The sequence below is a fragment of the Chiloscyllium plagiosum genome, chromosome 7, assembly GCF_004010195.1.
Source record: "Chiloscyllium plagiosum isolate BGI_BamShark_2017 chromosome 7, ASM401019v2, whole genome shotgun sequence".
Lineage (NCBI taxonomy): Eukaryota > Metazoa > Chordata > Chondrichthyes > Orectolobiformes > Hemiscylliidae > Chiloscyllium > Chiloscyllium plagiosum.
Window position 1 is genome coordinate 53,585,942 of NC_057716.1, and position 24,614 is coordinate 53,610,555.

At 40.2% G+C, this 24,614-nt stretch overlaps 1 protein-coding gene across 10 annotated transcripts in view; it reads left to right on the forward strand.

Moving 5' to 3' along the window:
- Positions 1 to 6,206: 6,206 nt before the first annotated feature.
- LOC122551601 (formin-like protein 2) overlaps positions 6,207 to 24,614 on the forward strand; it is a 263,974-nt gene continuing 245,566 nt past the window's right edge. For 8 of the 10 annotated variants that reach the window (XR_006312144.1, XR_006312146.1, XR_006312145.1 and 5 more), the window contains exon 1: positions 6,207 to 6,804. Coding sequence is in view for 7 of the 10 variants with exons in the window: in XM_043693754.1 (XP_043549689.1) it covers positions 6,688 to 6,804 (117 nt within the window). In the remaining 3 variants the exon portion in view is untranslated. The remainder of the gene's footprint in view (positions 6,805 to 24,614) is intronic. The other 2 variants (XM_043693748.1, XM_043693753.1) reach the window with 1 other exon arrangement.

Below are 24,614 nucleotides of genomic sequence, written 5' to 3' on the forward strand. Positions count from 1 at the left end.
GCATGGTTTTGTAACGGGTAGGTCATGCCTCACAAACCTCATTGAGTTCTTTGAGAAGGTGACCAAACAGGTGGATGAGGGTAAAGTAGTTGATGTGGTGTATATGGATTTCAGTAAAGCGTTTAATAAGGTTTTCCACGGTAGCTATTGTAGAAAATATGGACTCGTGGGATTGAGGGTGATTTAGTGGTTTGGATCAGAAATTGGCTCGTTGTAAGAAGAAGACAGAGGGTGGTGGTTGAGGGGAAATGTTCATCCTGGAGTTCAGTTACTAGTGGGGTACCGTGAAGGATCTATTTTGGGGCCACTGCTGCTTGTCATTTTATAAATGCCCTGGAGGAGGGCATAGAAGGATGGGTTAGTAAGTTTGCAGATGACACTAAAGTCGGTGGAGTTGTGGACATTGCAGAAGGATGATGCAGGTTACAGAGGGACATAAATAAGCTATAGAGCTGGGCTGAGAGGAGTTTAATGTGGAAAAGTGTGAGGTGACTCACTTTGGAAGGAGTAACAGGAATATAGAGTACTCGGCTAATGGTAAGATTCTTGGTATTGTAGGTAGGCAGAGAGATCTCAGTGTCCACGTACACAAAAAAAAGATGCCACCCAGGTTGATAGGGTTGTTAAAAAGGTGCACGATGTGTTAGCTTTTATCAGTAAAGGGATTGAGTTTTGCAGCCTTGAAGTAATGTTGCAACTGTACAAAACTCTGGTGCGGCTGCACTTGGAGTATTATGTACAGTTCTGGTCACCGCATTATAGGTAGTATGTGGAAGCATTGGAAAGGGTTCAGAGGAGTTTTATTAGGATGTTGCCTGGTATGGAGTGAATACCTTATGAGGAAAGGCTGCGGGACTTGGGGCTGTTTCGCTTGAGGGAAAGTGGTTAAGAGGTGACATAATAGAGGCATACAAGATGATCAGAGGATTAGATAGGGTTGACAGTGAGATCCTTTTTCCTTGGATGGTGATGGCTAGCACGAGGGGATATAGCTTTAAATTGAGGGGTGATAAATATAGACAAATGCCAGAGGTAGGTTCTTTAGTCTGAGAGTAGTAAGGGCCTGGAAAGCCCTGCCTGCAACAGTAGTGGTCTCGCCAACATTAGGGGCATTTAAATGGTCATTGGATAAACATATGGATGATAGTGGAATAGTATATGTTAGATGGGCTTTAGATTGGTTTCACATGTCAGGGCAACATCGAGGGCTGACTGGTCTGTACTGCGCTGTAATGTTCTAGATACCTGTGTTGCCTTCTATTCTCATCTGAATTGCAAATGTGCAACAGAAATAAAAATAGTTGCCACAACAGCTGGAATGGTGGAATCGGGGCTTTTTTTTCTAAGAAGGTGGGCTCCACTTATAAGTGATACAAGAGTCTTCAAGAGCTTTATTGAGGCACTTAGGATGTACTTGTGAAAGACATCTGTAATTACAGAATTGTGGTTGTGACCTACATGCAATGACCAATGATGAAAAATACTAATCCTGTTCACAAGTAATCTTGCCCCTGTTATTAGTCATTACAAATTGGCCACAGTCATTTCTGTGAAAGTGAAGCAATCACAGACAACATTTAAAGGTGTCCCCTATGGACTGAAATTAACAAAGGCAATCCAACATTCCTTGGGCTACTTACCAATGCAGAGCTGCTTTCATCTCACCTTGACTCTAAGTATCTTGTGGCATAGTGACCTTTAAGACAGGAGACTCAGGTTCAAGTCCCATATGCTCCAGAGATGGTAATAATATCTCTGAATACGTTGATTATTAAATATCTATGCCAATATTCCCTTATATGTAAGCTGCATTTCTTGGTGGTTTGGGGGGAGAGTAGGCACAGGGCAAGGTTTCAGCAATCCACAACACTTGCAATCTCCTAATGTATGTGCATGAACATGGGTCCATCAACTTTCATACAGAGTATACTGCATAGTCCTTGTGTATTGTGCTCCGCACAACTGGAGCAGGCAAGGAGTGGATATGATGGATATTGAAGAGCTGGAAGATTGGCAGCAGTCTTCTGAGGAGAAAGATGAAGACATTGATTGGGAGGGCCATCACCTTCAAAATGGGAATGTTGCAGCATTAGGTGCAACAAGATAGACAACACTTATTTGACTAGGAGAAAGTGAGGACTGCAGATGCTGGAGATCAGAGCTGAAAAATGTGTTGCTGGAAAAGTGCAGCAGGTCAGGCAGCAACCAAGGAGCAGGAGAATCGATGTTTCGGGCATAAGCCCTTCTTCAGGAAAGATCGATTCTCCTGCTCCTTGGATGCTGCCTGACCTGCTGCGCATTTCCAGCAACACATTTTTCAACACTTATTTGACACCAGCTTCCAATAGATCTGAGGTGGGTGAAGTCATCATTCATTGACTGTAAATGTGTTGCTATGAAGGCAAACAAGTCCCTGTTCCCAGAAGCTAATGCAACCTTTTTTTGTTTGTGCCTTCTTCACTTTTCCTGTTGTTTTTTTCAAATTTAACTGTTTCAATTGTTGCGACCTACGATGCTCCCACATTGAACAATGATAATGTCATGGTGCACAGCATTGATATAAAGAGTAGCATTCCTTCGGATAGTGTCCTAACACGGTATGGCACTAAAGATGGGTAGCCTCTGTAGCTACGTACAGGAACAGCAGTTCAGAGAGATGATGATGAGAAGAAGCAGGACATTTATGATTGTGAGATTCTGTTTCTGAAGAAGATTGACTCATGCCATGCATGCCCTCAGAAGCTTTTTGTTTTAGTTTCTCTCCTACTTTGTTAATTGTGAAGGACTATTCGTGGCTGACAGCAGCGGGACTTTAAATATGGTGCCGACATTGTGAATCGCAGAAGGAGCTGGCAAAGGTGAGCACTTCTGCCACTGGCGAGTGCATGACAGAACAAAAGTGGCTCCATAGAGGTGTGGTGCATATATGTTGAGGCAAACAGTGGAGAATTACTTGAGATACCTTGCTTGAGCACACAGAGAAACCTTCCAAGAAACTCCACAAAATTGACATTTATCTGATTTTTGGGAGACTTCAACCCAATGTCACTAGATCAAATATATTCATAGTTTAAAAACCTCTACTAAAATTCTCTCAGCCTTTTGTGATCGAATTGAAATAGTCTTAAGACTCACTCCTTTACTAAAATTTCTATCTCTGCTTCAGGCTGAATGGCTTTCTAATCATTGAATGTCCTAATTAACGGAATTTCTAAGCTAACATAGCACTTCAACTGTAAATTAACCAATGTTTTATTTAAATTCATCATTACTTATTTATTCTTGTCCTTTTTGTGCCTATACATGAAACCAAGCATGTTATTCTTTTTTTTTCTGGTTTGTACCTTGTACATTCTTTCCTGGACTTATCCTTTTGAACCTTTTAGGCAAATCTGTTCCTTTGAGAATCTCTCCATTAAATATCTACTCCCAATCTTTGTTTTCCTTTCAAAACATAATTTCTCAACTTTAAAAAGATGAAATTGTCATCTGCTCTACAAGTTTTACTCCGATCTTCTGGTCAGAGATATTTTTAGAAATTCATTCGTGAAATGAGAGCATTGATGGCTGGGTCAGTATTTATTGCCAACCCTAGTTGGCTTTGAGAAGATGGTGGTGAACTGCCTTGTTACACCACTGCAGTCTATTTACGTATGTATATCCACAATGTTGCGAAGGAAGTAGTTACAGAATTATGACTCAGTGACATTGAAGGAATGGCAATATATTTCCAAATCAGGAGAGTAAGTGGGCTTGGTGGGGAATTTGCAGGTGGTAGTGTTCCCATGTGTCTACACATCCTTCTGGATCGTAGTGGCCATGGGTTTAGAAGGTGCTGTCTAAGAAGTTTGGTGAATTTTTGTACTGCATCGTGTAGGTGGTGCACATTGCTGCTACTGAGTGTCAGTGTGGAGTGAATGGATATCTGTGAATATGGTGTCAATCAAGTAGTCCTGGATGTTGTCAGGTTTCTTGAGTATTGTCGGAGCTGCACTTAACCAGGCAACTATGGAGTATTTCATCACACTCCTTATTTGTGTCTTGTAGGACAGTCAGGAAGTGAATCACTTGTTGCAGAATTCCTCACCTCTGAATTGCTCTTGTAGCCACTGTATTTATATGGTAAGTCCAGTTCTGATTTTGGTTAATGGTAACACCATGATGTTGAAGTGTGTATGATGAAATCTTTACTGGGCCATTCACTTCAATGTACAAAAACCTGTTAAATATGTTACTTGCATTCCAACATGGGTACATAAAAATAACAATGAAATATTAGTACAGATGAGTCATAATTAGCACTAATGCAAAAATAGTGATGCAGATTACACAGAAACTTCATAATCAAAATGGCATGCATCCAGCACCTCAAATTTGGGGTGTGGTTCTTCTACAATTGCCCCTTTACCCTATTTGGCTCAGTGCTGCCACCCTTTGACTCTGAGTCAAAGGACAGTCATTTGAAGTCTCATCTTTGGAATTGAACCCATATGTCTCCCTGAGTGTAGCCCTGAAGAAGTGCATTTTTTTGCCTTTTGGTGGATATATTAAATCAAGACCCAGCTTCTTCTCCATGTGGATATAAACGATGCCATGGCATTATTCTGAAGGAGAGCAGGGGAGGAATATCCTGTTGAATGTTTATCCCTTGATTCCTCATGAGTAAAATAAAATACCTGGTCATTATTGTGTTGGCTATTTGTGAGAGCTTGCTGTGAGCACATTAGATGCCACCTCCTACCTTGCCATAGTGAGTACACTTCAAAATTGTTTAATATAAGAACCAGGGATGGGAATAGGCCATTCAGCCCCTCCAACCTGCTCTACATCTCATCTCAGTGTCAAGTCCACTTTTCTGTACACATTCCATAACCCATTAATCTCCTCTTTAAATGTACACAATGTCCCGGCATCCATTGCGTTCTGGGGTAGTGAATTTCACAGATTCATAACCTTTTGAGAGAAGTAACTCCTCCTCATCTCTATCTTAAATCTGCTGCTCCTTATCCTAAAACTATGACCTTTCTTTCTACTTCTCTTTCCCCAGATATTAACTTTGTCAATTTCCTTTAGCAGTTTATATACTTCAACTAGTCTCTCATTCTTCTAAACTCTGGACAGTATAGGCCGAAAATCTCTCTTCATAAAACAAATCCCTCATCTCTGGAATCAGTCTAGTGAACTTCCTTTGAGCTGCCTCCAGTTCAACTACACCCATCCTCAAATAAGGGGACCAAAACTTTACACAAAACTCCAGGTGCAGTCTCACTCATGGCTTGTACAGTTGCAATAACTCTATTTGTCTTCCTCATTACCTGCTGAACCCGCATCCTTGTTTTCAAGCAATTCATGCATGAGGACACCCAGATCTATCTGTCCCGAAGCAGTCTGAAGTTTCTCTTCATTTAGATAATACATTGACTTTTTATTCTTCTTTCCAAAATGGATAACCTCACACTTATCCATCCTCAACTCCATCTGCCGCATTTTGGCCCATCACCTAACCTATCCTACCTAATCCATATGTAAGTTTCCTGTTTCTTCACTGCAATTTACTTTCCCACCTATATTAGTGTTACCCACAAATTTGGCTATAAACATTTGGTATCCCCGCATCCAAGTCACAATCACCTGATGAAGGAGCAGCGCTCTTAAAGCTAGTGCCTCCAAGTAAACCTGTTGGACTAGAACCTGGTGTTGTGTGATTTTTAACTTTGTACACCCCAGTCCAACACCGGCATCTCCAAATCTTAACTAAACTGGGAAATTACATTCAACCCTAAGAGATCTTTAATCGGTTGCAGATTGGCTCGGACTTTGAGGGTGTGAGAGGCACTATATAAATGCAAGTCCCTTTGGTATTTGGTGTTTCTTGAGGATCTGGAAGACGTCAAATAAACTTTCTCTCAAATTCACCAAATTGCATACATTTAATTAGCAAGGAGGACATATGTCCCTATAGTCCGTGCAGAGTACAGATAGAATTGAGTCCGCACTCAAAACTGAAGTTTATTTTGTTGTGGAAGGTGTGAAAGAGATTGATTGAAAGCACGCACAATAACTGAGCATTGACCACGTCCCCCGTCGGATTTGAAAACCTTACAATGCGGCAATCTTTAAACAAATTGCTCTGCCGGCCGGGGAACTACAAATCCCAGCAAGCTTTCCCCCAGCCATTCCAATTCCTCTGTGTGAGCTGTGCGTGGTGCGCAAACGCTGCTTGGGCTGGAGGAGCGAGCTGGCAGTGTGTCTGTGATCAAAGCGCTTATTGTGTGAATGGGGCTGGGGATTAGCTGGCTGCAGTGCTCCAGCTGAATCATGCATTGCACACATGGGGAGTGGTGCCCAGACTGTGTAAGAAACAGCTAGAGCCGACCCTGTGCCTCCGTCCGACAGGAAAGGGGTTGGAGGAGAAGAATGAGAGAGCAGCCAGTCTGCCAGCGCTTGCAGTCGCTGCTATGATGGTGGAGGGAGATCTGCAGACACATTGTGGGGTTTGGTGTTAGCTGCTGTGAGAGGTTCCAGGCGGGGAGACAGACACACACAGAGAGAGAGAAAGAGTGCTGAAGACGGGAGGCGCTGAGGAAGATCGCAGCAGGATTGTGGCTTTCGTTTTGTGCTGCATTTTAACCCAGTGTTCGCAAAGAAAGGAAGGCTGGAAATCGGCTCGGACCGGGGGTGACGACCATGGGAAACGCCGGGAGTATAGATTCCCAGCACACGGACCTGCGGGCTCACTCCCTGCCCCTGAAGCTGCCAATGCCTGAGCCCGGTGAGCTGGAGGAGAGGTTTGTGGTGGTCCTGGTGAGTGCATTCTCTTCACTCGCGTTACCTACCAGAAAGTTTTCCTTTCCATTTAGTGAGCCAAGTAACCGGATTATCATTTCCCTCCGCAAGCTTTCCCGATCATGAACCGATTTTCATTCTCCCCGGCTCTCCCTCCCCATAATTAACTTCCCTGGAGTTGCTTTTGCTGGATTTGGCATCAGAACGAGTTTGGGGAGGGGGAGGGCGATGAATCAAAAGGTTAGCAGCCATATGCTTCACATCTCAGGTCAGTGATTTGAATCTGATCAACACCAGCTCTGCTCACTGATTATTCCACACATACACCCTGAGGTCTGAGCGCTTTACACCACGTAATTAATGTTTAATCGAGATTAAGGCTAAATCCAGATCTCTTTGGTGCGGTGTGTTTTATTGGTTTACTAAAGAAGCCCCAAAAGCGACTGTCCAAAGGTTAAAATTGGTCTTGAATTCTGTGCAGTAGCTTTCAAACAAGGCACGAAGTGAACCAGCCCTTCCGATATTCATTGGAAATGAGTAAGGGCATGTTTTGAATTAGGGAAATGTTCATTCCAGAATCAGCTTTGTGTGTGTGTGTGAAATACATCTGTGTGAGTGTGGATGTGTCCACGCTGCAGCGGGCGCGGCCCTCCTGTTTCGAGTTTGATGGATTTTGTAAACATCAGCTGTTGCAGAAAAAGAGTAATGTCTTGGGTTTCTGTTTGTTTTCCTGAATTGACTGTTTCCTCCAGTGTATCCAGACCCGGCCAAACCCTGTACTTGACCTTGGAAACCAGAACTATTGAGATCTGCCAATCTTATTGCCGTGAACTTTATTTTCAGCCAATTAATAAAATATTAAACGCTGTTTCTAATTTACCAACTATGATATTTATGTTTCTTAGAGAAGGGTTGTTTAGATGGTGTGATGGCAGGACAGTTCATGATGAAAAGGTGAAAGGTCGCACTTGGAGTGGAGGGAGAAGTGACCACCCAATTCCAAATTTCAGAGTAATCATTTGTATTCACCTCCAACAATATGTCCGTTGTTGGAATACCGTTTGAATCTTGGGTCTCCAAAAACCCTCTCATCGGGGTGATACTTACGTTGAAAACCTCAACATGAAGAGTTGAGTGTAATTGGAAACAAATGTGCAGGAAAAAAAACATGACATGAAAGATGAATCAGAGGTCCAAGTGAAATCTTTTCCTGGATCCTACTGGGTAACTGCAGGGCTTTGTTGAAGGGCTTATGCCCAAAATGTTGATTCTCCTCCTCAGATGCTGCCTGACTTGCTGTGCTTTTCCAGTGCCACACTTTTCGGACTCTGATCTCCCGCATCTGCAGATCTCACTTTCTCCTTTGTTGAACCTTACGTGGCAGTGGATTGTCAACACTGCTACAAGGACCAATGTTTTCAATAAGGCATTATGGATATGGACCTTGTGAAGATCTTGGATATTGGTTTGTTTCAGTCTTGTGTCTTCTTTGACTGTGGAACACCTTGAGGACATAATGACAGACACTATAGAAAGAAACTTTGGTGCAAAGGAGATTGAGGGGAAATTTGACAGAAGTGTATTAGATTATGAGAGGTTTAGGTAAGATAGACAAAGGACAGCTGTTCCCATTAACTGATGATAGAAGGATGAAGGGATACAGATTTAAAGCTTAAAGCTTCAAGCTTCCAGATTTAAAAAGGCACAAAAGAGATGTGAGGAAGAACCTTTTTACACAGTGAGTGGCAATGACCTGGTGCCCCACTATAACATCATTAATGATGGATTCCGGCATTTTCCCTGTTGCAGATCTTTAAGTAACCAACCTACAGTTTCTTACCTTCTACTTCCCTTTTGTCATTTTCTAATCCCATGAGATGTTTCCAAAATCTCAAGAATTTTGGAAAATGTATCTGTTGTCTCAGCAGGCACTCTTTTAAAGGTTCAGATTTTTCCTCTTTCCCCTAAAGCCTTTCTTTCTCTTTAGAATATATCTTTGGTATTAAATATTTCCTTAAATATCTGCCACAGTATCTCAAATTGACCTACCCCTTAATCTAATTTCCCATTTGTTTTACCTAGCTCGGACCTCCCACTGTCATTATTGCCCTTATTTAAGTTTAAAACAGTAGTCTTAGATCCACTATATTCTCCTTCAAACTGAATAAGAAATTCAGTCAGATTATGATTACAACTACCTTGTGGCACATTTACTACAATATCCTTTGTTTAATCCTGTCTCATTGCACAGAATAGCCTGCTTTGTGGTTGGCCTTGAAACCTGCTGCTCTAAGACACCATCCTGAAAACACTCTATTGACTCTCTTCGAGATTTTGTTTGTCAATTAGATGTTTTTGTGCTACATGTAGCTTAAAATCATCCATACATTTCTCGTAAGTCTCTATTACTTTTTCCTCTCTACTCCGTCCTACAGGTGGTTACTGTTAGAGGATGTATAAACTACTCTGACAAGTGACTTCTTACCCTTACCATTTCTTACCTGTAACCAAACTGACTCTTTCACATGATGTTTGGCTGAAGTTGTAACATTTTTCCAGCTTATTGGGGTACTGAACTGTTACTTGGATAAGTGATGACTACCACCATCTTCTTTGACTAGTGTGAGTCTCATATAAATTGGTTTGTCTTTTACTACCTCAAATATGCTGTTTCTTTGTCTCTGGACCACAACTGCTTTTGTAAAGAAAAAGAACAAGTTGCGTTCGAATCAAATGTTTGTAATTATTTCCCACCCCTCACAGCCAAGTGTATAATTTGGATTTGGTTCAATTAGCAATGCATCAGATAGAGTTTCATTCCCAAGCATAGAAATTGTTCATCTTTCTTTTAGCAATAATTGTGTAATTTGATTAATAAGTAGTCCGATACTTCTACCAGTTCTTTACAATGTTAGTTTCCATGGGTGATTTAGGTGCTTTCACAAGTAGGAATTAAAAATCATATTTCATCTACCTTTCCTTCATAAAATATTTTTCTTATTATGTTGGACATGGAGTCACTTTTCACTTCCCAGTAATGTGATAGCTGCCTACAGGTAGTTCCCATATAGCTCGTGGCATCACACATTGCATTGTAGAATTGATTGACACAGTTCCTCTGTGCTATTAACAGCTTAACAATTGGGGTATTATACATTTAACTTGTGATGTGTAGAAATGTAAACCATGTTTTTTTTTTGAAAGGTCACCTCTTAGTGGTGAATTATTGGCTTTAATGTAAAGTTGTGAATGAGAAATGTAATTCACTAGTGCTATAGAACTTGTGGGAGTTTTATGTTAGACTTGCATTTGTCATTGGGTTAAAGTCCTGGCACTCCCTTCCAAATAGCATATTGGGTGTACCTACAGTAAATGGAATGCCATAGTTCAAGAAGGCAGCTCACCATCACCTTTTAATGGGTAATCAGGGATGGACAAGAAATGAATAAATATAACTAAATTGCAGGCATTCTTGACTCTAAGTTGAGAGGTATATTCTCTCTTCCAGTGTTCCTTTTTCCATTTCTGCGATCATCACCTCCCTTCTGAAAATAAACAATTCTTGACCTCCCATTCTGGCAAGCTCCCATTTCATCTCCAAAGTCCTTGAATGTGTGGTTACCTCTCAACTTTTATCCCTCAGCAAATACGCAACATTACTTTGAAGCATTTGTTTGCAAATTTGCTGCCACATTTCATTATATTAGCAATTATACTTGAAAAAATATTTCATTATCTGTGAAACTCTGGCACATTCTCCAGTCTGTAAATACAAAAATCCTGAAGAAAAGACATACCAGACTTGAAATATGGGCTCCGTCTCTCCACAGGTGGCACTAGACTTGCTGAGTTTCTCTAGCGTTCTCTGCTTGTTTCGCTTTTACTCTATAAATACAACCTGTTTCATTCATTAAAAGAAAAGCAATGATGCTTCATTCAATGTAATTTTCATACTTAGCAAATGTTCTTAAAGATCCTTTCAAATCAATGAATCAAATATGTTGTAATCTCTCCAATCTGGAATGTTTGGGATTAAATAATTTCTGGATTTTGGAATTTTCTGGACTTCAGAAACCTAACCACAAGTACATGAACTGGAAAACACTGCAGATATAAATAATTATTTCAAGCATAAAACAGTGATAAACATAAAACAATGGTAAAGGTAGTTACATTTATCCAAATACTATACCTTCCTTGCTTCTCTTCTCAAAGTACTGTACTAGAATGTGCTTGTATCTACCCAGAAAATTTAGTACAACTGGTGCTTCCTGGAGAAATTACAGTGTAATTTTAAAGTCCCTCCATGTGCAGTGAAATAACTTAAGTAAAACAAAAATCAGTCACTGGATACCAATGGAATCTTTATTGGTATGATGTTAAAACAGAAAACATAAATGATGATAAGTCTATTAAGCTTTTGTATAAAACACCTTTAGAGAATTTTGAGGTTCTAAGATAGCTTGGGTTTAACATGATATCAGTAAATAGCTGAAGGTTTGTTCATGTTTTAATGTTCCCTTAATTCTTATGTATTGTAAAATTTAAAACTCTGCAGGGTCTGAATATTAATGTGAGCATTATTTTAATATAAATTGTTTACCAATTGATTTTCATTTGATTAGTACCATATTAAGAAAAGGTAGATCAGAAAAGCAATCTCTCCTATCTAAGTAGTTCTCTCTCCCTTTTTATGAAACGTTCACTTTCAGAAGTATTACAGACAAGTTATGTTTTCTTTATGCAAAAATATGAAGCATTGAACTGAAAAGTTTCTTCATTCCATTTAATTTTCTTCTATCAGAACAGGTACAGTTAAGGATGTTCTGATTTATTTATTCGCATGAGATGAATTTCCCATGTTAAATGTTTAGACAATGAGATGATCTGCAAAATTTCTCTCTGTTCCCAAGTGTATGAAAGTTACAGGATATGAATTTAACGTTTATATCTATTATCCAATGCTAACTGCTGGCATTCCACAGAAAGACATCTGTTACTTACAAATAATCTATTTTATAGAATCATTGAATGACATTGTACAGAAGGAGACCATTCTGCCTGTGGTGCCTGTGACAGTACTTTTATACAGTTGTCAATAATTTTTTCCCCTTCAGGTATTAATCCAGTTCTCTTTTTAATTTTATTATGAAATGTGTTTTTGCAGCACATTACAAATCACAACTAGATGTCTTTAAATTATTATTATTTTTTCTAATGTCACCTTGACTTATTTTGCCAATTTCCTTAAATCTGGTTCCCAACCATTCTGCAATTGGAAACAATTTCTTCTAATTGATTCATGATTGAGGACCTCTATCAAATCTCCTTCTGATTTCTTCACCCTAGGAATAACATGTCAGCTTCTTCACTCTGTCCACATCCTTTTCCCTGGCACTATTCTGGAAAATGTCTCCACCCTCTCGATATCATCTTGATATCATCCTTAACATGTGGTATTCAGAATTGGACACAGCAACCATCCAAGACCTAACCAGTGTTTTGTAAAAGTTTTAGTATATCCTCCATGCTTTTTCCAATCTCTTCCTCTACTCACTGCAACCAAAGATATTCATTTTTTAAACAATTTAACTTGCCATGTTGCCTTCAACGTTCTGTCATTTTAACAGTCTGAGTTTCAAACTCTCACAATACTTTTGGTAAAGAAATATTTCATTCTGGAAAGGCCTAGCTATAGTTTTTTTTAATTTATTCTCCTTATTCATAGACTTGTCAGCTAAGCGGAGTAGTTCTCTCAATCTATCAGTCTGCTCCCATCAATTAAAACTTAGATGAAATTATCCATAATTCTAAATTTCAGGAATACAACCCTAGTTTGTACAGTAACTTCTTGTAATTTAATCTTTAGATTCCATGCATCAATCTGGTAAATCTACACATTCTTCCCACCAAGATCGATGTATCATTAATGAGGTGTGGTACTCAAAGCTGCTTATAATATTTGAGGTGTGATCTGACCAGTGCTTTTATTAAAAGATGACAATCAGCTTAGGACTATCTGCTTATTTGGGAAATTCTTCTAATGTAAAAATGTCTTGTACCAATAAACCCAATATTGTGTTCTATACGACATGACAACAATAACTTACATAGCACCTTTTAATAAAGTAAAACTTCCTAACATGGAGAACGTTATCAAACAAAATTTGACATAGAACCACATAAGGAGAAATTAGGACAGCTAACATTAAACTTGGTGAACAAAGTGGGTTTAAGCAGAGTAGAGATATAGGGAAATAATTCCAGTGTTTAGGGCTAAAGAAATGGCTGTCGGGGTGTTGAGAAAGAAACCTGGGATGTAAAAGAGGTCAGAGTTCATGGAGAGCATATACTGTTACTGTATATGTTGCAAATGAACCTGCCTTATGAACATCTGTGGGCTAGTGCCAAAATTAGGAGAGCTGTCTCCCAGACTGGGTAAGCATCAGTCTGATGGAATCACACCTGACAGACAATGTCCCATATAACCATGTATGGGTATTTTCTGTCCCACTGGCAGCACCAACCCAGCAGAGGTAGCAGCACAATCCTATACTGTTGGGAAAGAGTGCCCTGGGAGTCTTCATCATTGAGTCCAGATCCCATGATGTTGAAGAGCATCAGGTCAAACAGGGGCAAGGAAACATGCTGCTGATTCCCACAGATAAGCCCCATACCACTTTGCCATGTTGAACACCACTTGAAGGAGGCACAGAGAGTGGTAAGGGTGCAGAGTGTACTTTGGTTGGGGGACTTGAATGTCTATCGCTGAGAGTTGCCACTGACCGAGCTGGTCGAGTCCTAAAGGACATAGCTGGGTCTGCATCACTCGGTGAGGGAGCCAATAAGATAATAACAAATGATAACATATTTGATGTCATTCTTACCAATTTGTCTACAGAGATGCATCTTTCCATGACTGACTCAGTAGAACTGACTGTTGCACAGTCGTTGTGGAGACAGTGTCCTATCTTCACATTGACAATAACCTCCATCGTGTTATGTGGTGCTATCATTGTACTAAATGGGATAGAGTTTGAACAGATCTAGCAACTCACAAGTGTCGGCCATCATCAGCAAGAGAATTGTACTCCAACACAATCTGAAAGTTCATGGCCCTACATATCCCCCACTCACCCTGGATCAACCCTGGTTTAATGAAGGGTGCAGGAAGGTATCTCAGGAGCAGCACCAGGAATCCTAACAAAGACATTTGGACTCGTGAAGCTAAAAAACAGGACTACGCGCATACCAACCAGTATTACCAGCAAGTGATAGACAGAGCTAAGCCATTCCACAACAACTGATCATCTTTAAGTTCAGTATTCCTGTCACATCTGATTGTGAATGTTAGTGGACAATTAAACAGTTCACGAAAGGAGGCTGTACAAATATTCCCATCCTCAATGATCAGTCACCCAAATACCTCAGTGCAAAAGACAAGGCAGAGGCTTTTTCAACAACCTTTAGCAGATGCAGAGTGGATCATCTATCTTGGAAGATCCCAAGTTTTCAGGAAATGTGAAACACTCCACATGATATCAAGATATGGCTGAAGACAATGGATACTGCAGAGAATATGGGCCCTCACAACATTGCGGCAATAGTACTGATGACTTGTGCTGTAGAACCTGTTGTTCCCCTACTCGAGCTGTTTGAGTACAATTACAATACTGGCATCTACCCAACAATATGGAAAATTGCCCAGCTATACCCTGTACGCAAAGAAAAGCAGGACACATTCAACCCAGCCAATTACTGGCTCATTAGTCTAGTCTTGATCACCAGTAATGGAAGGTGTTATCAATCGTGCTATCAAGCAGCATTTGCTTCACGATAGCCTGCTCACAGACACCCAGTTTGGGTTCCGCCAGGGCTATTCAACACGTGAACTCATTACAGCCTTAGTTTGCACGGACAAACGAGCCGAATTCCAGCAGTGAGGAGAGAGTGATAACCCTTGATATCAAGGTCATATTTGATAGAATGTGGCATGAGGGAACCCTGGCGAAACTGGAAGCCATGGAAAACAAAGGAAAAACTTGCAGTTGGTTGGAATCATAACTGGCGCACAGCAAGTTTATTGTGCTTGTTGGAATTCAGCCATCTCAGCCTGAGGACATCACTACAGGAGTTCCTCAGGCTGGTGTCTCAGTCCTGACCATTTTTAATTGCTTCATCAATGACCTTACTTGCCATAAGGTCAGATGTGGGGATGTTCTCTTATGATTGTCCAATGCTTGTATCGTTTCCGACTCTCAGACACTGAAACAGTTCATGTCTAAATGGAGTAAGACTTGCGCAATATCCAGGCTTGGGCTGCAAATTGCCAAGTAACATTTGCAACATAAGTGCCAAGTATGACCATCTCTTAAAAAGAGAAAATCTAACCATCAGCCCATGACATTCAATGGCATTACCATCATTGAATTCCTTGGTATCAGAATTGTGGGGGTCATCATTGGACCAGAAACTGAACAGGACTAGCCATATAAAGATTGTGACTACAAGAGCAGGTTAGAGGCTAGCAATCCTGCAGTGAGTAACTCACCTGACTCCTCAAAGCCCTTCCACAAGGCACACAGTAGGAGTCTGATGGAATATTCCCCACTTGCCTGGATTGAGTGCAGCTTCAGTAGCACTAAAGATGCTTGACAATGCAGCCAACTTGATTGGTGCCCACACAGTAGCGGAAGCCCGTACCATCTACAAGGTGCAATGCAGAAATTCACATAAGGTTCTAAGACAACACCTTCCAAACCCGTGACCACTACCATCTAGAAAGACGAGGGTAGCAGACACAAGTGAACACCAACACTTCCAAGTTCCCAGCCAATCCACTTACCATCCCGACTTGGAAACGTATAGCCGTTCATTCAGTGTTGCTGGGTCAAAATCATAGAATATCCTCTTTGTGGTATTGTGTAGTGTAGCTCCAGCAAATGGACAGCATCACCTCATGAAGGCAATTCACCCCTACCTTCTCAAGGGCACTTAGGAATAAGCAGTAAATGCTGGCCTCGCCAGTGACATGATTCTGTGAATGAATAATTTTGAAAAAATACAGTATTTTAGCTGAAGGAATGATTATTGGCCCTTACCAGGGTTATATTCTCTAGTGGTTCTCTAACATCTATTAGGGAAGGAAACCTGCCAATCTTACCTGGTCAGGCAGCAATGTTGTTGATTCTTAACTTACCTATGACAAACAAAAGATAAGAAATAAATGCTGACATCGCCAGTGACATATACACCCCAGGGCCCAAAAAGTAAGTATCCTGGCAAAGTATGTGATGAATCATAATCATAGTTCTCCAGAAATGAATGGGTGATATTTGGATAGTGATGGTGGTGGCTTTTGGGGAATGTTTCTTTATTCCTCAGTTTTTTGCGGCATAATATGAATGCTGAGATTTTGAGACTGCAGAAAGATCCATACTGTGTCCATAAATTTGGATGGCTGTGGAGACAGAGTGGGATGGCTGTTGGTGTAATGGATAGTGGCCTACCTGCGACAAGTGGTAAGAGTGAGAGAGTCTCCTGGTCCATCTTGCACGATACAGAATGGTGCCCGCTTAATGACATCTTCTAGTGACAGGCCAGTGACCTGCTCCAGGCAAAATCTAGCTATTGAAACAGTCACAAGCATGTGCTTTGTCTGCTTCATATGCCATTAGGCATGGAATACAAAAGGAAAAAGACCTGACACTAGGATGAAATGAACAGTTCTTTAAAAGAAAGATGTTGCACCATTGTAGCACCTTTCACAATATCAAAATGTTACAAAGACCTTTAAAGCCTATTAAGCACTTGTTGAAGTGTGATTATTTTTAGAATGTCAAGAAAATAAAGCAGCACTGATATGATGAGCCAAATTACTTCCTGTGCTCATGATTCCTGTAATACCATGTTGCAAATTAAATAGTTGAGATCACACACCCTAAGGTCTGGTGATTTTAATTCTATCATGTGGAGAAAAACCTTTATAGCTTAACTCAAGTGTGCAGGATGATACTTATGGGCACTTGATATTTTTACACTTTTAGGCAGTTTATATAAAGTTTGTATAAAGCAACAAAACTGCCATTAACCAGCCATTTATGTAGTATGGTGAAGGATGGTTACCATTGTATTGGTGTTGTTGACACAGGAATCTGTTACTTTTAGTTAAAATCAGGCTACCTTTACAAATATTTTTGTCAATATTTTGAAATTGAGCTCTTCATTTAAAACTTTTGCCTGTGGTAGTCATTGAAGAGTTGGATTGTTCAGCATCATGCTGTTGAAATGCCAAAGTTAGTCACTGTTTTGTGATTTATTGACAAATAGTGTTAATCTCTTGAAAACATCAATCTCACTGACAAACTATGGACAGTGCTTAAGAGGATGAGTGTATTCATTTTCCAAATCCATCTATTACATTAAAAATGTATTCACAAAGTGAAAATATCAAGTCCTTGCAAAACTGTTACATCTTGAATCTAGATTGTATATTCATCCAAAAGACTCCACTCTGCGGTCTCCACTTTGTCCATTTTGTATCTCCATCATGTGCAGCAATTCAAGACCATTCATGTAATAATCCAGACAGGCCTCACTGGTATTACCTTTGAGACAAGGTTGTATGGTACACCTGCAGAAAAGTAAGGTTTGAACAAGTAATTCAAATCACTCCTCCTACATATTCTGCAATTTTGTATTGCAGTCTGGGAAGTCTGCAGGATTCTGACTAGGCGCTCCATTAGATTAGATTACTTACAGTGTGGAAACAGGTCCTTCAGCCCAACAAGTCCACACCGACCTGCCGAAGCGCAACCCACCCATTCCCCTACATTTACCCCTTTTACCTAACACTACGGGCAATTTAGCATGGCCAATTCACCTGACCTGCACATCTTTGGACTGTGGGAGGAAACCGGAGCACCCGGAGGAAACCCACGCAGACACGGGGAGAACGTGCAAACTCCACACAGTCAGTCGCCTGAGTCGGGAATTGAACCCTGGTCTCTGGCACTGTGAGGCAGCAGTGCTAACCACTGTACCACCGTGCTGCCCAATGCAGTGTCTACTGGCAAGAGAGTCTCCTTTCCCTCCATGACCTGCCTCCCCTAATAGCATGGTATTGGACAGCACTATCAATGTAAGCAGATGAATCTGCTTTTTAAAAGTGAATTTCACTTAGCACAGCAACTAAGTGGATGCTACATTTGCAGAGTAAATGAGAATCTGAACAGGTGTTGTGCAAACTCTTGAGGGCTGAGAAAGATGATCAAGTAGTCTGATGTTTGTATTTGGAGAACCATGTGGCCTCTTCAAACAAAACCAAACCAAACCACCTGCCAAGATAAGAAAGTGAACCAACAGCAACAGCCCACTCATTGACAGAACCTCTATCCCAATCATATGGTTGAGGGGTGTTAAACATTTTGCTCCTTGACCAAACTGAGCCTAGAGACTACACATTTACATAATTATAAAGTAAATTGCAAGTACATAACGAAACCCTGTTAAAACACTCTTCCTGCAAGTACTCCATAATCTTAATGTGCAATTGATTAATAAATTCTTAATTTATAAAATAAGTGGCTTGGATGATATGTTCTGTTCAATAGATTTTATAATGCTGGTATTAGTTGTGATGGAGAAATGTCCTGAAAGTCTGGTCTTTTTGGATATACTGTAGATGTTTTAAAGGCACTTCTTAAATTTGACTGTTTTTCACTTACTTCTCCTTATAATCCAACTTAATAATTAAAATGAAACACCAACTATCTCAGTTTCTTTTTCAAAGACCAGGCTCGCTCTTTTTTTTATTGTGATCCAATGATAAGAATTTTTCATTTTTTATAATCTTGGTGATTTTGCAGAAAGGAACAAAAACGCTTTTGCTCCTAAAAAGGGTTTGTTTGCAAATTAAAGAATGAAGTTCTGATTGGGGAAGCTGAGTATTAAAGTCACCTGCGTTTTAATTTGCACTTCATTTAGCAAGCCAGCTGCTACTTGCTCCTCCTACTGGTATAGTCAGCTGACTGTGTTTTCAGCAGGATTCAAGCTGTCTCAGCATCTGTTTTGTGAGCTGTAGGAGTTCCTATTATCTGCCTACACCCAACAGGCATTTCCCTGCAAGATCCCCCCCCCATCTATCTACACCCTTTAGTAGTTGCACTATTATTAAAAGTGGTTGATGGGGCTGTCTCCCTATAATTGGGTGCCTTCTGAGAGGCAGCCACTGAGCTCTCAGCCTCAAATTGCTAGTGATGATGTGAAGGAGCATAGGTAACTGAAAGAAATATCTGTGGAGCATGTTGCTGGAGTGTCATGGATTACCTGTAGTTTTACGTAGAAAAGGTCTTTTTGTGCTGATTTGAAAACAAGTAAAATAACAGAGACATCAGTATGATGAAGTGCCTTATCCCTAGAGTAGCCTCCATCAGCCAGCTGTAACTGCATGGCACATTAACATCACTGTTTTGTTATGGAAAAGGTTAAGTTAACTACAGTTCATCCACATTTGGAGCTTCTGCTATTTAATGCAATTTGAATGCAAAATAAAATGACATGGCGTTAGAAAGATCTTAAATGGTTTGTTACAGTAATTAATGTAAATTATAATGTAAAAACATAATATTACTCCTTTCTTTAATAGGGTGGTTACATTAATAGAACCAAAAGGGATGATTTTGCATGGCTTTGTGTATGTTCCTGGCTTTATCTTTAAGTTTTTTACATTGATTTTTAAGGAAGCAATTGCACTTTACTAAGGGATGCAAATTTTGGTTATATGGTTTGTTTAATTTTTTTAATAGCACTACATGGAAAGGATGATGTTAACATATTTCTTTGGATGTTGTGTACACTTGTCCTAAAGAGCCTTCTAACATTCTTTTGTGTGTTGATGCTGTTGTTTTAATTCAGAACTGTGAGTAGTAATTCTATAGATTGCTAACAGTTTGATATGGTGGCAGTAACTGTGCAGTGTGCACATAATAGTATATTCATGCTATCCAATAAAGTAATTATTAATCAATTGTGTAAAAACTGTTTGTTTACTTTTTGTAGATAAGAAATTCATGATTCAAAATTGTAAGCTTTGAAACAGTTCTGTTTTGCTGAAAGTCTTTAAAGAATTGAATGTGTTTTTCCTTTTAAAAAGAAATTCTCTAGTTTTCCAACACTTGCTCTGTCTAGAGTGGCATTGTTTCTTAGGTCAAACATTGCTGCCTATATGATGTGGTCTCAATGCTACCCTGTATGTTAGCTTGCATAGTGATTGCCACAATAATCAGATTCTTGTTGAAACAGATGTCTTGAAGTTTATTAATAACCCAATTGCGCTGCTATAATTTTGCAAAGTTGTATATAGTCTGGAGAGCTGTGCATTAGTAAGTTAGATCACTTGGGATTCAGGAAGAGTTAGCCAATTGGATACAATTGGTATGAAGGCAGAAGGGAAGATTTGAGAGTTTTTCAGACTGGAGGCCTCTGTCCAGTGGTCTGCTGCAAGAATCGGTGCTGGGTCCACTGTTGTTCATCATTTTTATGAACAATTTGGATGAGAATAAAGAAGGCATGGTTAGTAAGTTTGCAGATGACACTAAAATTGGTGGTATAGTGGACAATGGGGGGGAAAAAAGAAATGAGTACATCAGGATCTTGAACACCTGGGCTTGTGTGCCAAGGAATGGCCCAAAGGAGTTTAATTCAAATTAAATGTGAGTTATTGCATTTTGGTAAGACAAACCAGGGCAGGACTTCGACAGTTACTGGTAGGGCCCTGGGGAGTGTTGTTGAATAGAGAGAGACCTAGGATTGTAGGTACACAGTTCCTTGAAAGTGGCATCATGGGTAAACAGGTTGGTGAGGGAGGTATTTGGCATGTTTGCCTTCATTGGTCAGTGCATTGAGTGCAGGAATTGGGACGTCATGCTACAGCTGTACAAGACATTGGTGAAGCTGTTTTTGGCATAAAGTATATAATTGTGGTTGCCTTGCTACAGGAAGGATTTAGAACTGGAGAGAGTACAAGGAAGATTTACAAAGATTTTGCCAAGACTGGAGGGTTTGAGTTATGGGCAGACGCTAGGTGGACTGGGACTTTTTTTCCCTGGTGTGTAGGAGACTGAGGAGTGACCTTTTAATACTGGTTTATAAGGTCATGAGAAGCATAGATAAGGTGAATAGTCAAGGTATTTTCCCCAGGGTAGGGGAGATCAAACTAGAGGGCATAAATTTAAGATGAGGGGAAAGATTTAAAATGGACCTGAAGGGCAACTTTTTCTTAGGGTGGTGCGTGTAAGGACTGAGCTGCCAGAGGAAGTGGGAGAGACAAGTAAAATTACAACATTGAAAAGCTGTTTGGACAGGCACATGGATAGGAAAGGTTTAGTGGGATATGGGCCAAATGCAGGCAAGTGGATCTAGTTCAGTTTAGGAAACATGGTTGGCATGGATGAGTTGGGCTAAAGGGCCTTTTTCTGTGCTGTATGACTGAACACACTACACTGACACTATTGCAGAGAGCAACTGAAGGTGTGGTTGGTAACTTTTTTTTAAAAGTCCGACAGTTAGATATTGTGATATATTTAAATGTACACTGCCTTTCTGGTCTGGAATCTATGCAGTGATACAATATAGGGAATGAACTAATTCTGTCAAAATGCATGTGTCATTTACTCTTGCCTTCAATTTGTTTGAGACTAGCCTGAAAGAATGCATTAAGCTTAGCTAAGTAAAAGATCCTGATATTGCATGATTGTGCGATATCTTTGTTGTAAAGCATTGACTTTATTATCATGTGTATGTGGATGACCTTAGTATCAAACTCAACAATACAATAAGGTAAGAATTGCAAACGTCTGCATGAGTTGAATCCAGCAGAACCATATGCCTGATTTCACATTTATTACATCAGTTAATTCCCAATTATGTTAGTCAAACAAAAGCAGTTAATTGTACGGGGCCAGCAGCATGACAGAGGATATTGCTCATAGGAACTGAAACTGGCCAGATGGATGCAGCAGGAGTTATCCATTCTATCTAATATGTGATTCATTAGACTTTTGAAACTTACGAGATGTAATCATCATAAATGCTTTTTCTGTGAAATTTTATTCTTTTGGTTTCATTTTGAAAGGTCTGGATTCTTTCTGTAGTGCAGTTATGTACTAGAAAAACTAAAAAGTCAAAATTGTCTCCATTTTATGTTTTATGTACGTTTTTGCATTCTCTGTGCAATGATTTCAAAAATGATATTTTCTGTTTTGTAAAATTGTCAGTATTTATAAGCATTAAGGTTATTTAGATCAAATTCCAGTCTATTTCAGAGTGTGACATTGGTACTCTGGAGGCAGAAAGGAAGAACAGTGATTGGATTAGATTCTAATAACAACATGACTTCTTTGCTACATATCAAAGTCATCTACTGGCAACTTAAGTAATTTTGTTTTTGAATGTAGTTTAGAGTTGCATAGAAGTTTAGATGAGAATAAGTGAATATTAGTAAAGGGATTTTAAATATGCCTAATATGTTACTTTCACTAAAAAGATGTTATTTTACAATTATACTTTTTTTTTCCCCCCCAAGTATTTTTAAGCATGCTTTTGTCATTGCAAAAATTCTTTCTTCCTTTTATGCATAGACTGTTAAATTGAGGACAGATTGTGTATATATTTTTTTAAAAATCAGGCAGGGTTATCCCTTCTGGGGTTAAAATCAGAGCTCCAGACTCTTAACTGCTGTCCCCCATCAAAAAAAAGTGAACACAGTTGCTCATTGGGATTTTCAATGGGGCTCCCTTAATTGCCCTGAAGATGGGCTTACTGTCTAATTAAGGATGGTGGATGGGCTCTTGAAGCTGAAGATGGCAGTTAGAGAGGCCATCCAACGTAAAGGGTGAATGCTGAAGTAGAGAGCCAGGGCTGTATTTTCACAGCCAAGGTGAGTAGGTCATTTTTGGGAAGTTCCTGACTTGGCAGACTTTCCTTGCTTTAAAGGGCCCCATGAGACTAAATTCTATTCAGAGTGGTTAGGGGATAGGATGGAGTTAGATCTGCTGACATCTAAAGCAGATTGTAGGCAATGAGCAGAATGGGCAGTTGCTAAGGCAGGTTGTTGAAAGGGCCCACCTTGCTTGTTGGGACTTCACCTTTTTTCTCCCCAAAGGTATTGTGTCCTATAGACACCCCCCCCCCCCCCCCCCGCCCCAGGTTGCCTCTGTCAACCCATGCGTAACCCCCATGAACACACCATATGCCTTCAATCTCCATAGTCCTCTCCAAGGGGCAGACATTTGGAGTCATGTGGAGATGAGTGAAAATCTAATGCAGATTTCACTCCTTAACACTGTTACAAGTTGATCTTTCTATCAAATAATCAGAAGAGGCTACCTTTTTCATTTCTCTGTTTATCCAAATTTAGGAAACCGTATCTTTTTTAAAACATTTTTGAATTCATGACACTTTCACTACCTTACAAGAGCAGTGACGTCTTCTCCAATGCGTGTGGGTTAAAGGCTTGCACCAGTCAAAAAGAGGTCAGGATGTAGGTTTGCTCGCTGAGCTGGAAGGTTTGTTTTCAGATGTTTTGTCACCATACGAGGTAACATCAGTGAGCCTCCGGATGAAGCACTGGTGGCATGGCCCACTTTCTATTTGTTTAGGTTTCCTTGGGTTGGTTACATCATTTCCTGTGGTGATGTCATTTACTGTTCTTTTTCTCAGGGAATGTTAAATGGAATCCATTTACCAAAACAAAACTAGCCACCAGCATACACTAACATCAACTAGCCACAAAAAGACATGACCCACTCTCTCTAGTATCCTTACATACAGATGAGGAAGGACACCACTTCGACTGGGACAACACATCCATCCTAGGACAAGCCAAATAGAAACACGCATGAGAATTCCTAGAAGCATGGCATTCCAATCAGAACTCTATCAATAAACACATTGACTTGGATCCCATTTTCCACCCTCTGAGGAAAAAGAACTAGAAATGACATCACCGCAGGAAATGATGCTGCAAACCCAAGGAAATCTAAACACATTAATAGAAAGCAGGCCATGCCACCAGTGCTTCATTCAGAGGCTCACTGATGATGTTACCTAGTACAGTGATGAAACGTCTGAAAATAACCTCCCAGGTCAGCGAGCAAACCTATATCCAGAACCTCAGTCTTTCCAAACTTGCTAAAATGAGATCAGTTTGAGATCAGCGATAAGTTCAAATGGCCCAGCTGAATTTGGGTACTCTATCTGTGAGCCATGCCTTAACCAACAACCCCCCTCCCCCCCCACCCCACCAAATCTCTACAGCAGTAAGAATTGAATCTGCCAGAAATAGAGTTGGGACTTCTGCATCAAAGTCCTACATGCTACTCTTAAAGATATGTGGAGTCTTACCAATTTTGTGAAAATCCTTCACGAAGAATAGGATGCTTCAAGATGGAGCTACCCCCTTACCAATATTTTAGAAGTTAATTTTTTTTTAAATCACGTAGCTGGGCCATTGTGTTGATGGGAATGGGGGGATTGATTGGTTTGAGAGCTTCTGTACAGGTTGACCTGTTGACTGCTCTTCCATGCAGGAAAATAAGGAGCACTGTTATGATTCTCCAGTTTGTGAATGGAAGGCTACCTCCACACACTTAAACTGGTCCCCACTGTCTGCAAGAGCCCATGGGTGACAAAGCCCCTCTTAGTCTCATTAGGCTCTGAGTATGACTTCAAGGCTAATGCTTGACATCTGTGGAAATATTCCACAATACAAAGTTAAGCTCACCTGGGGTGAAATCTGCTGACAGTGCAAGGGGTTTCCTTGAGGGATC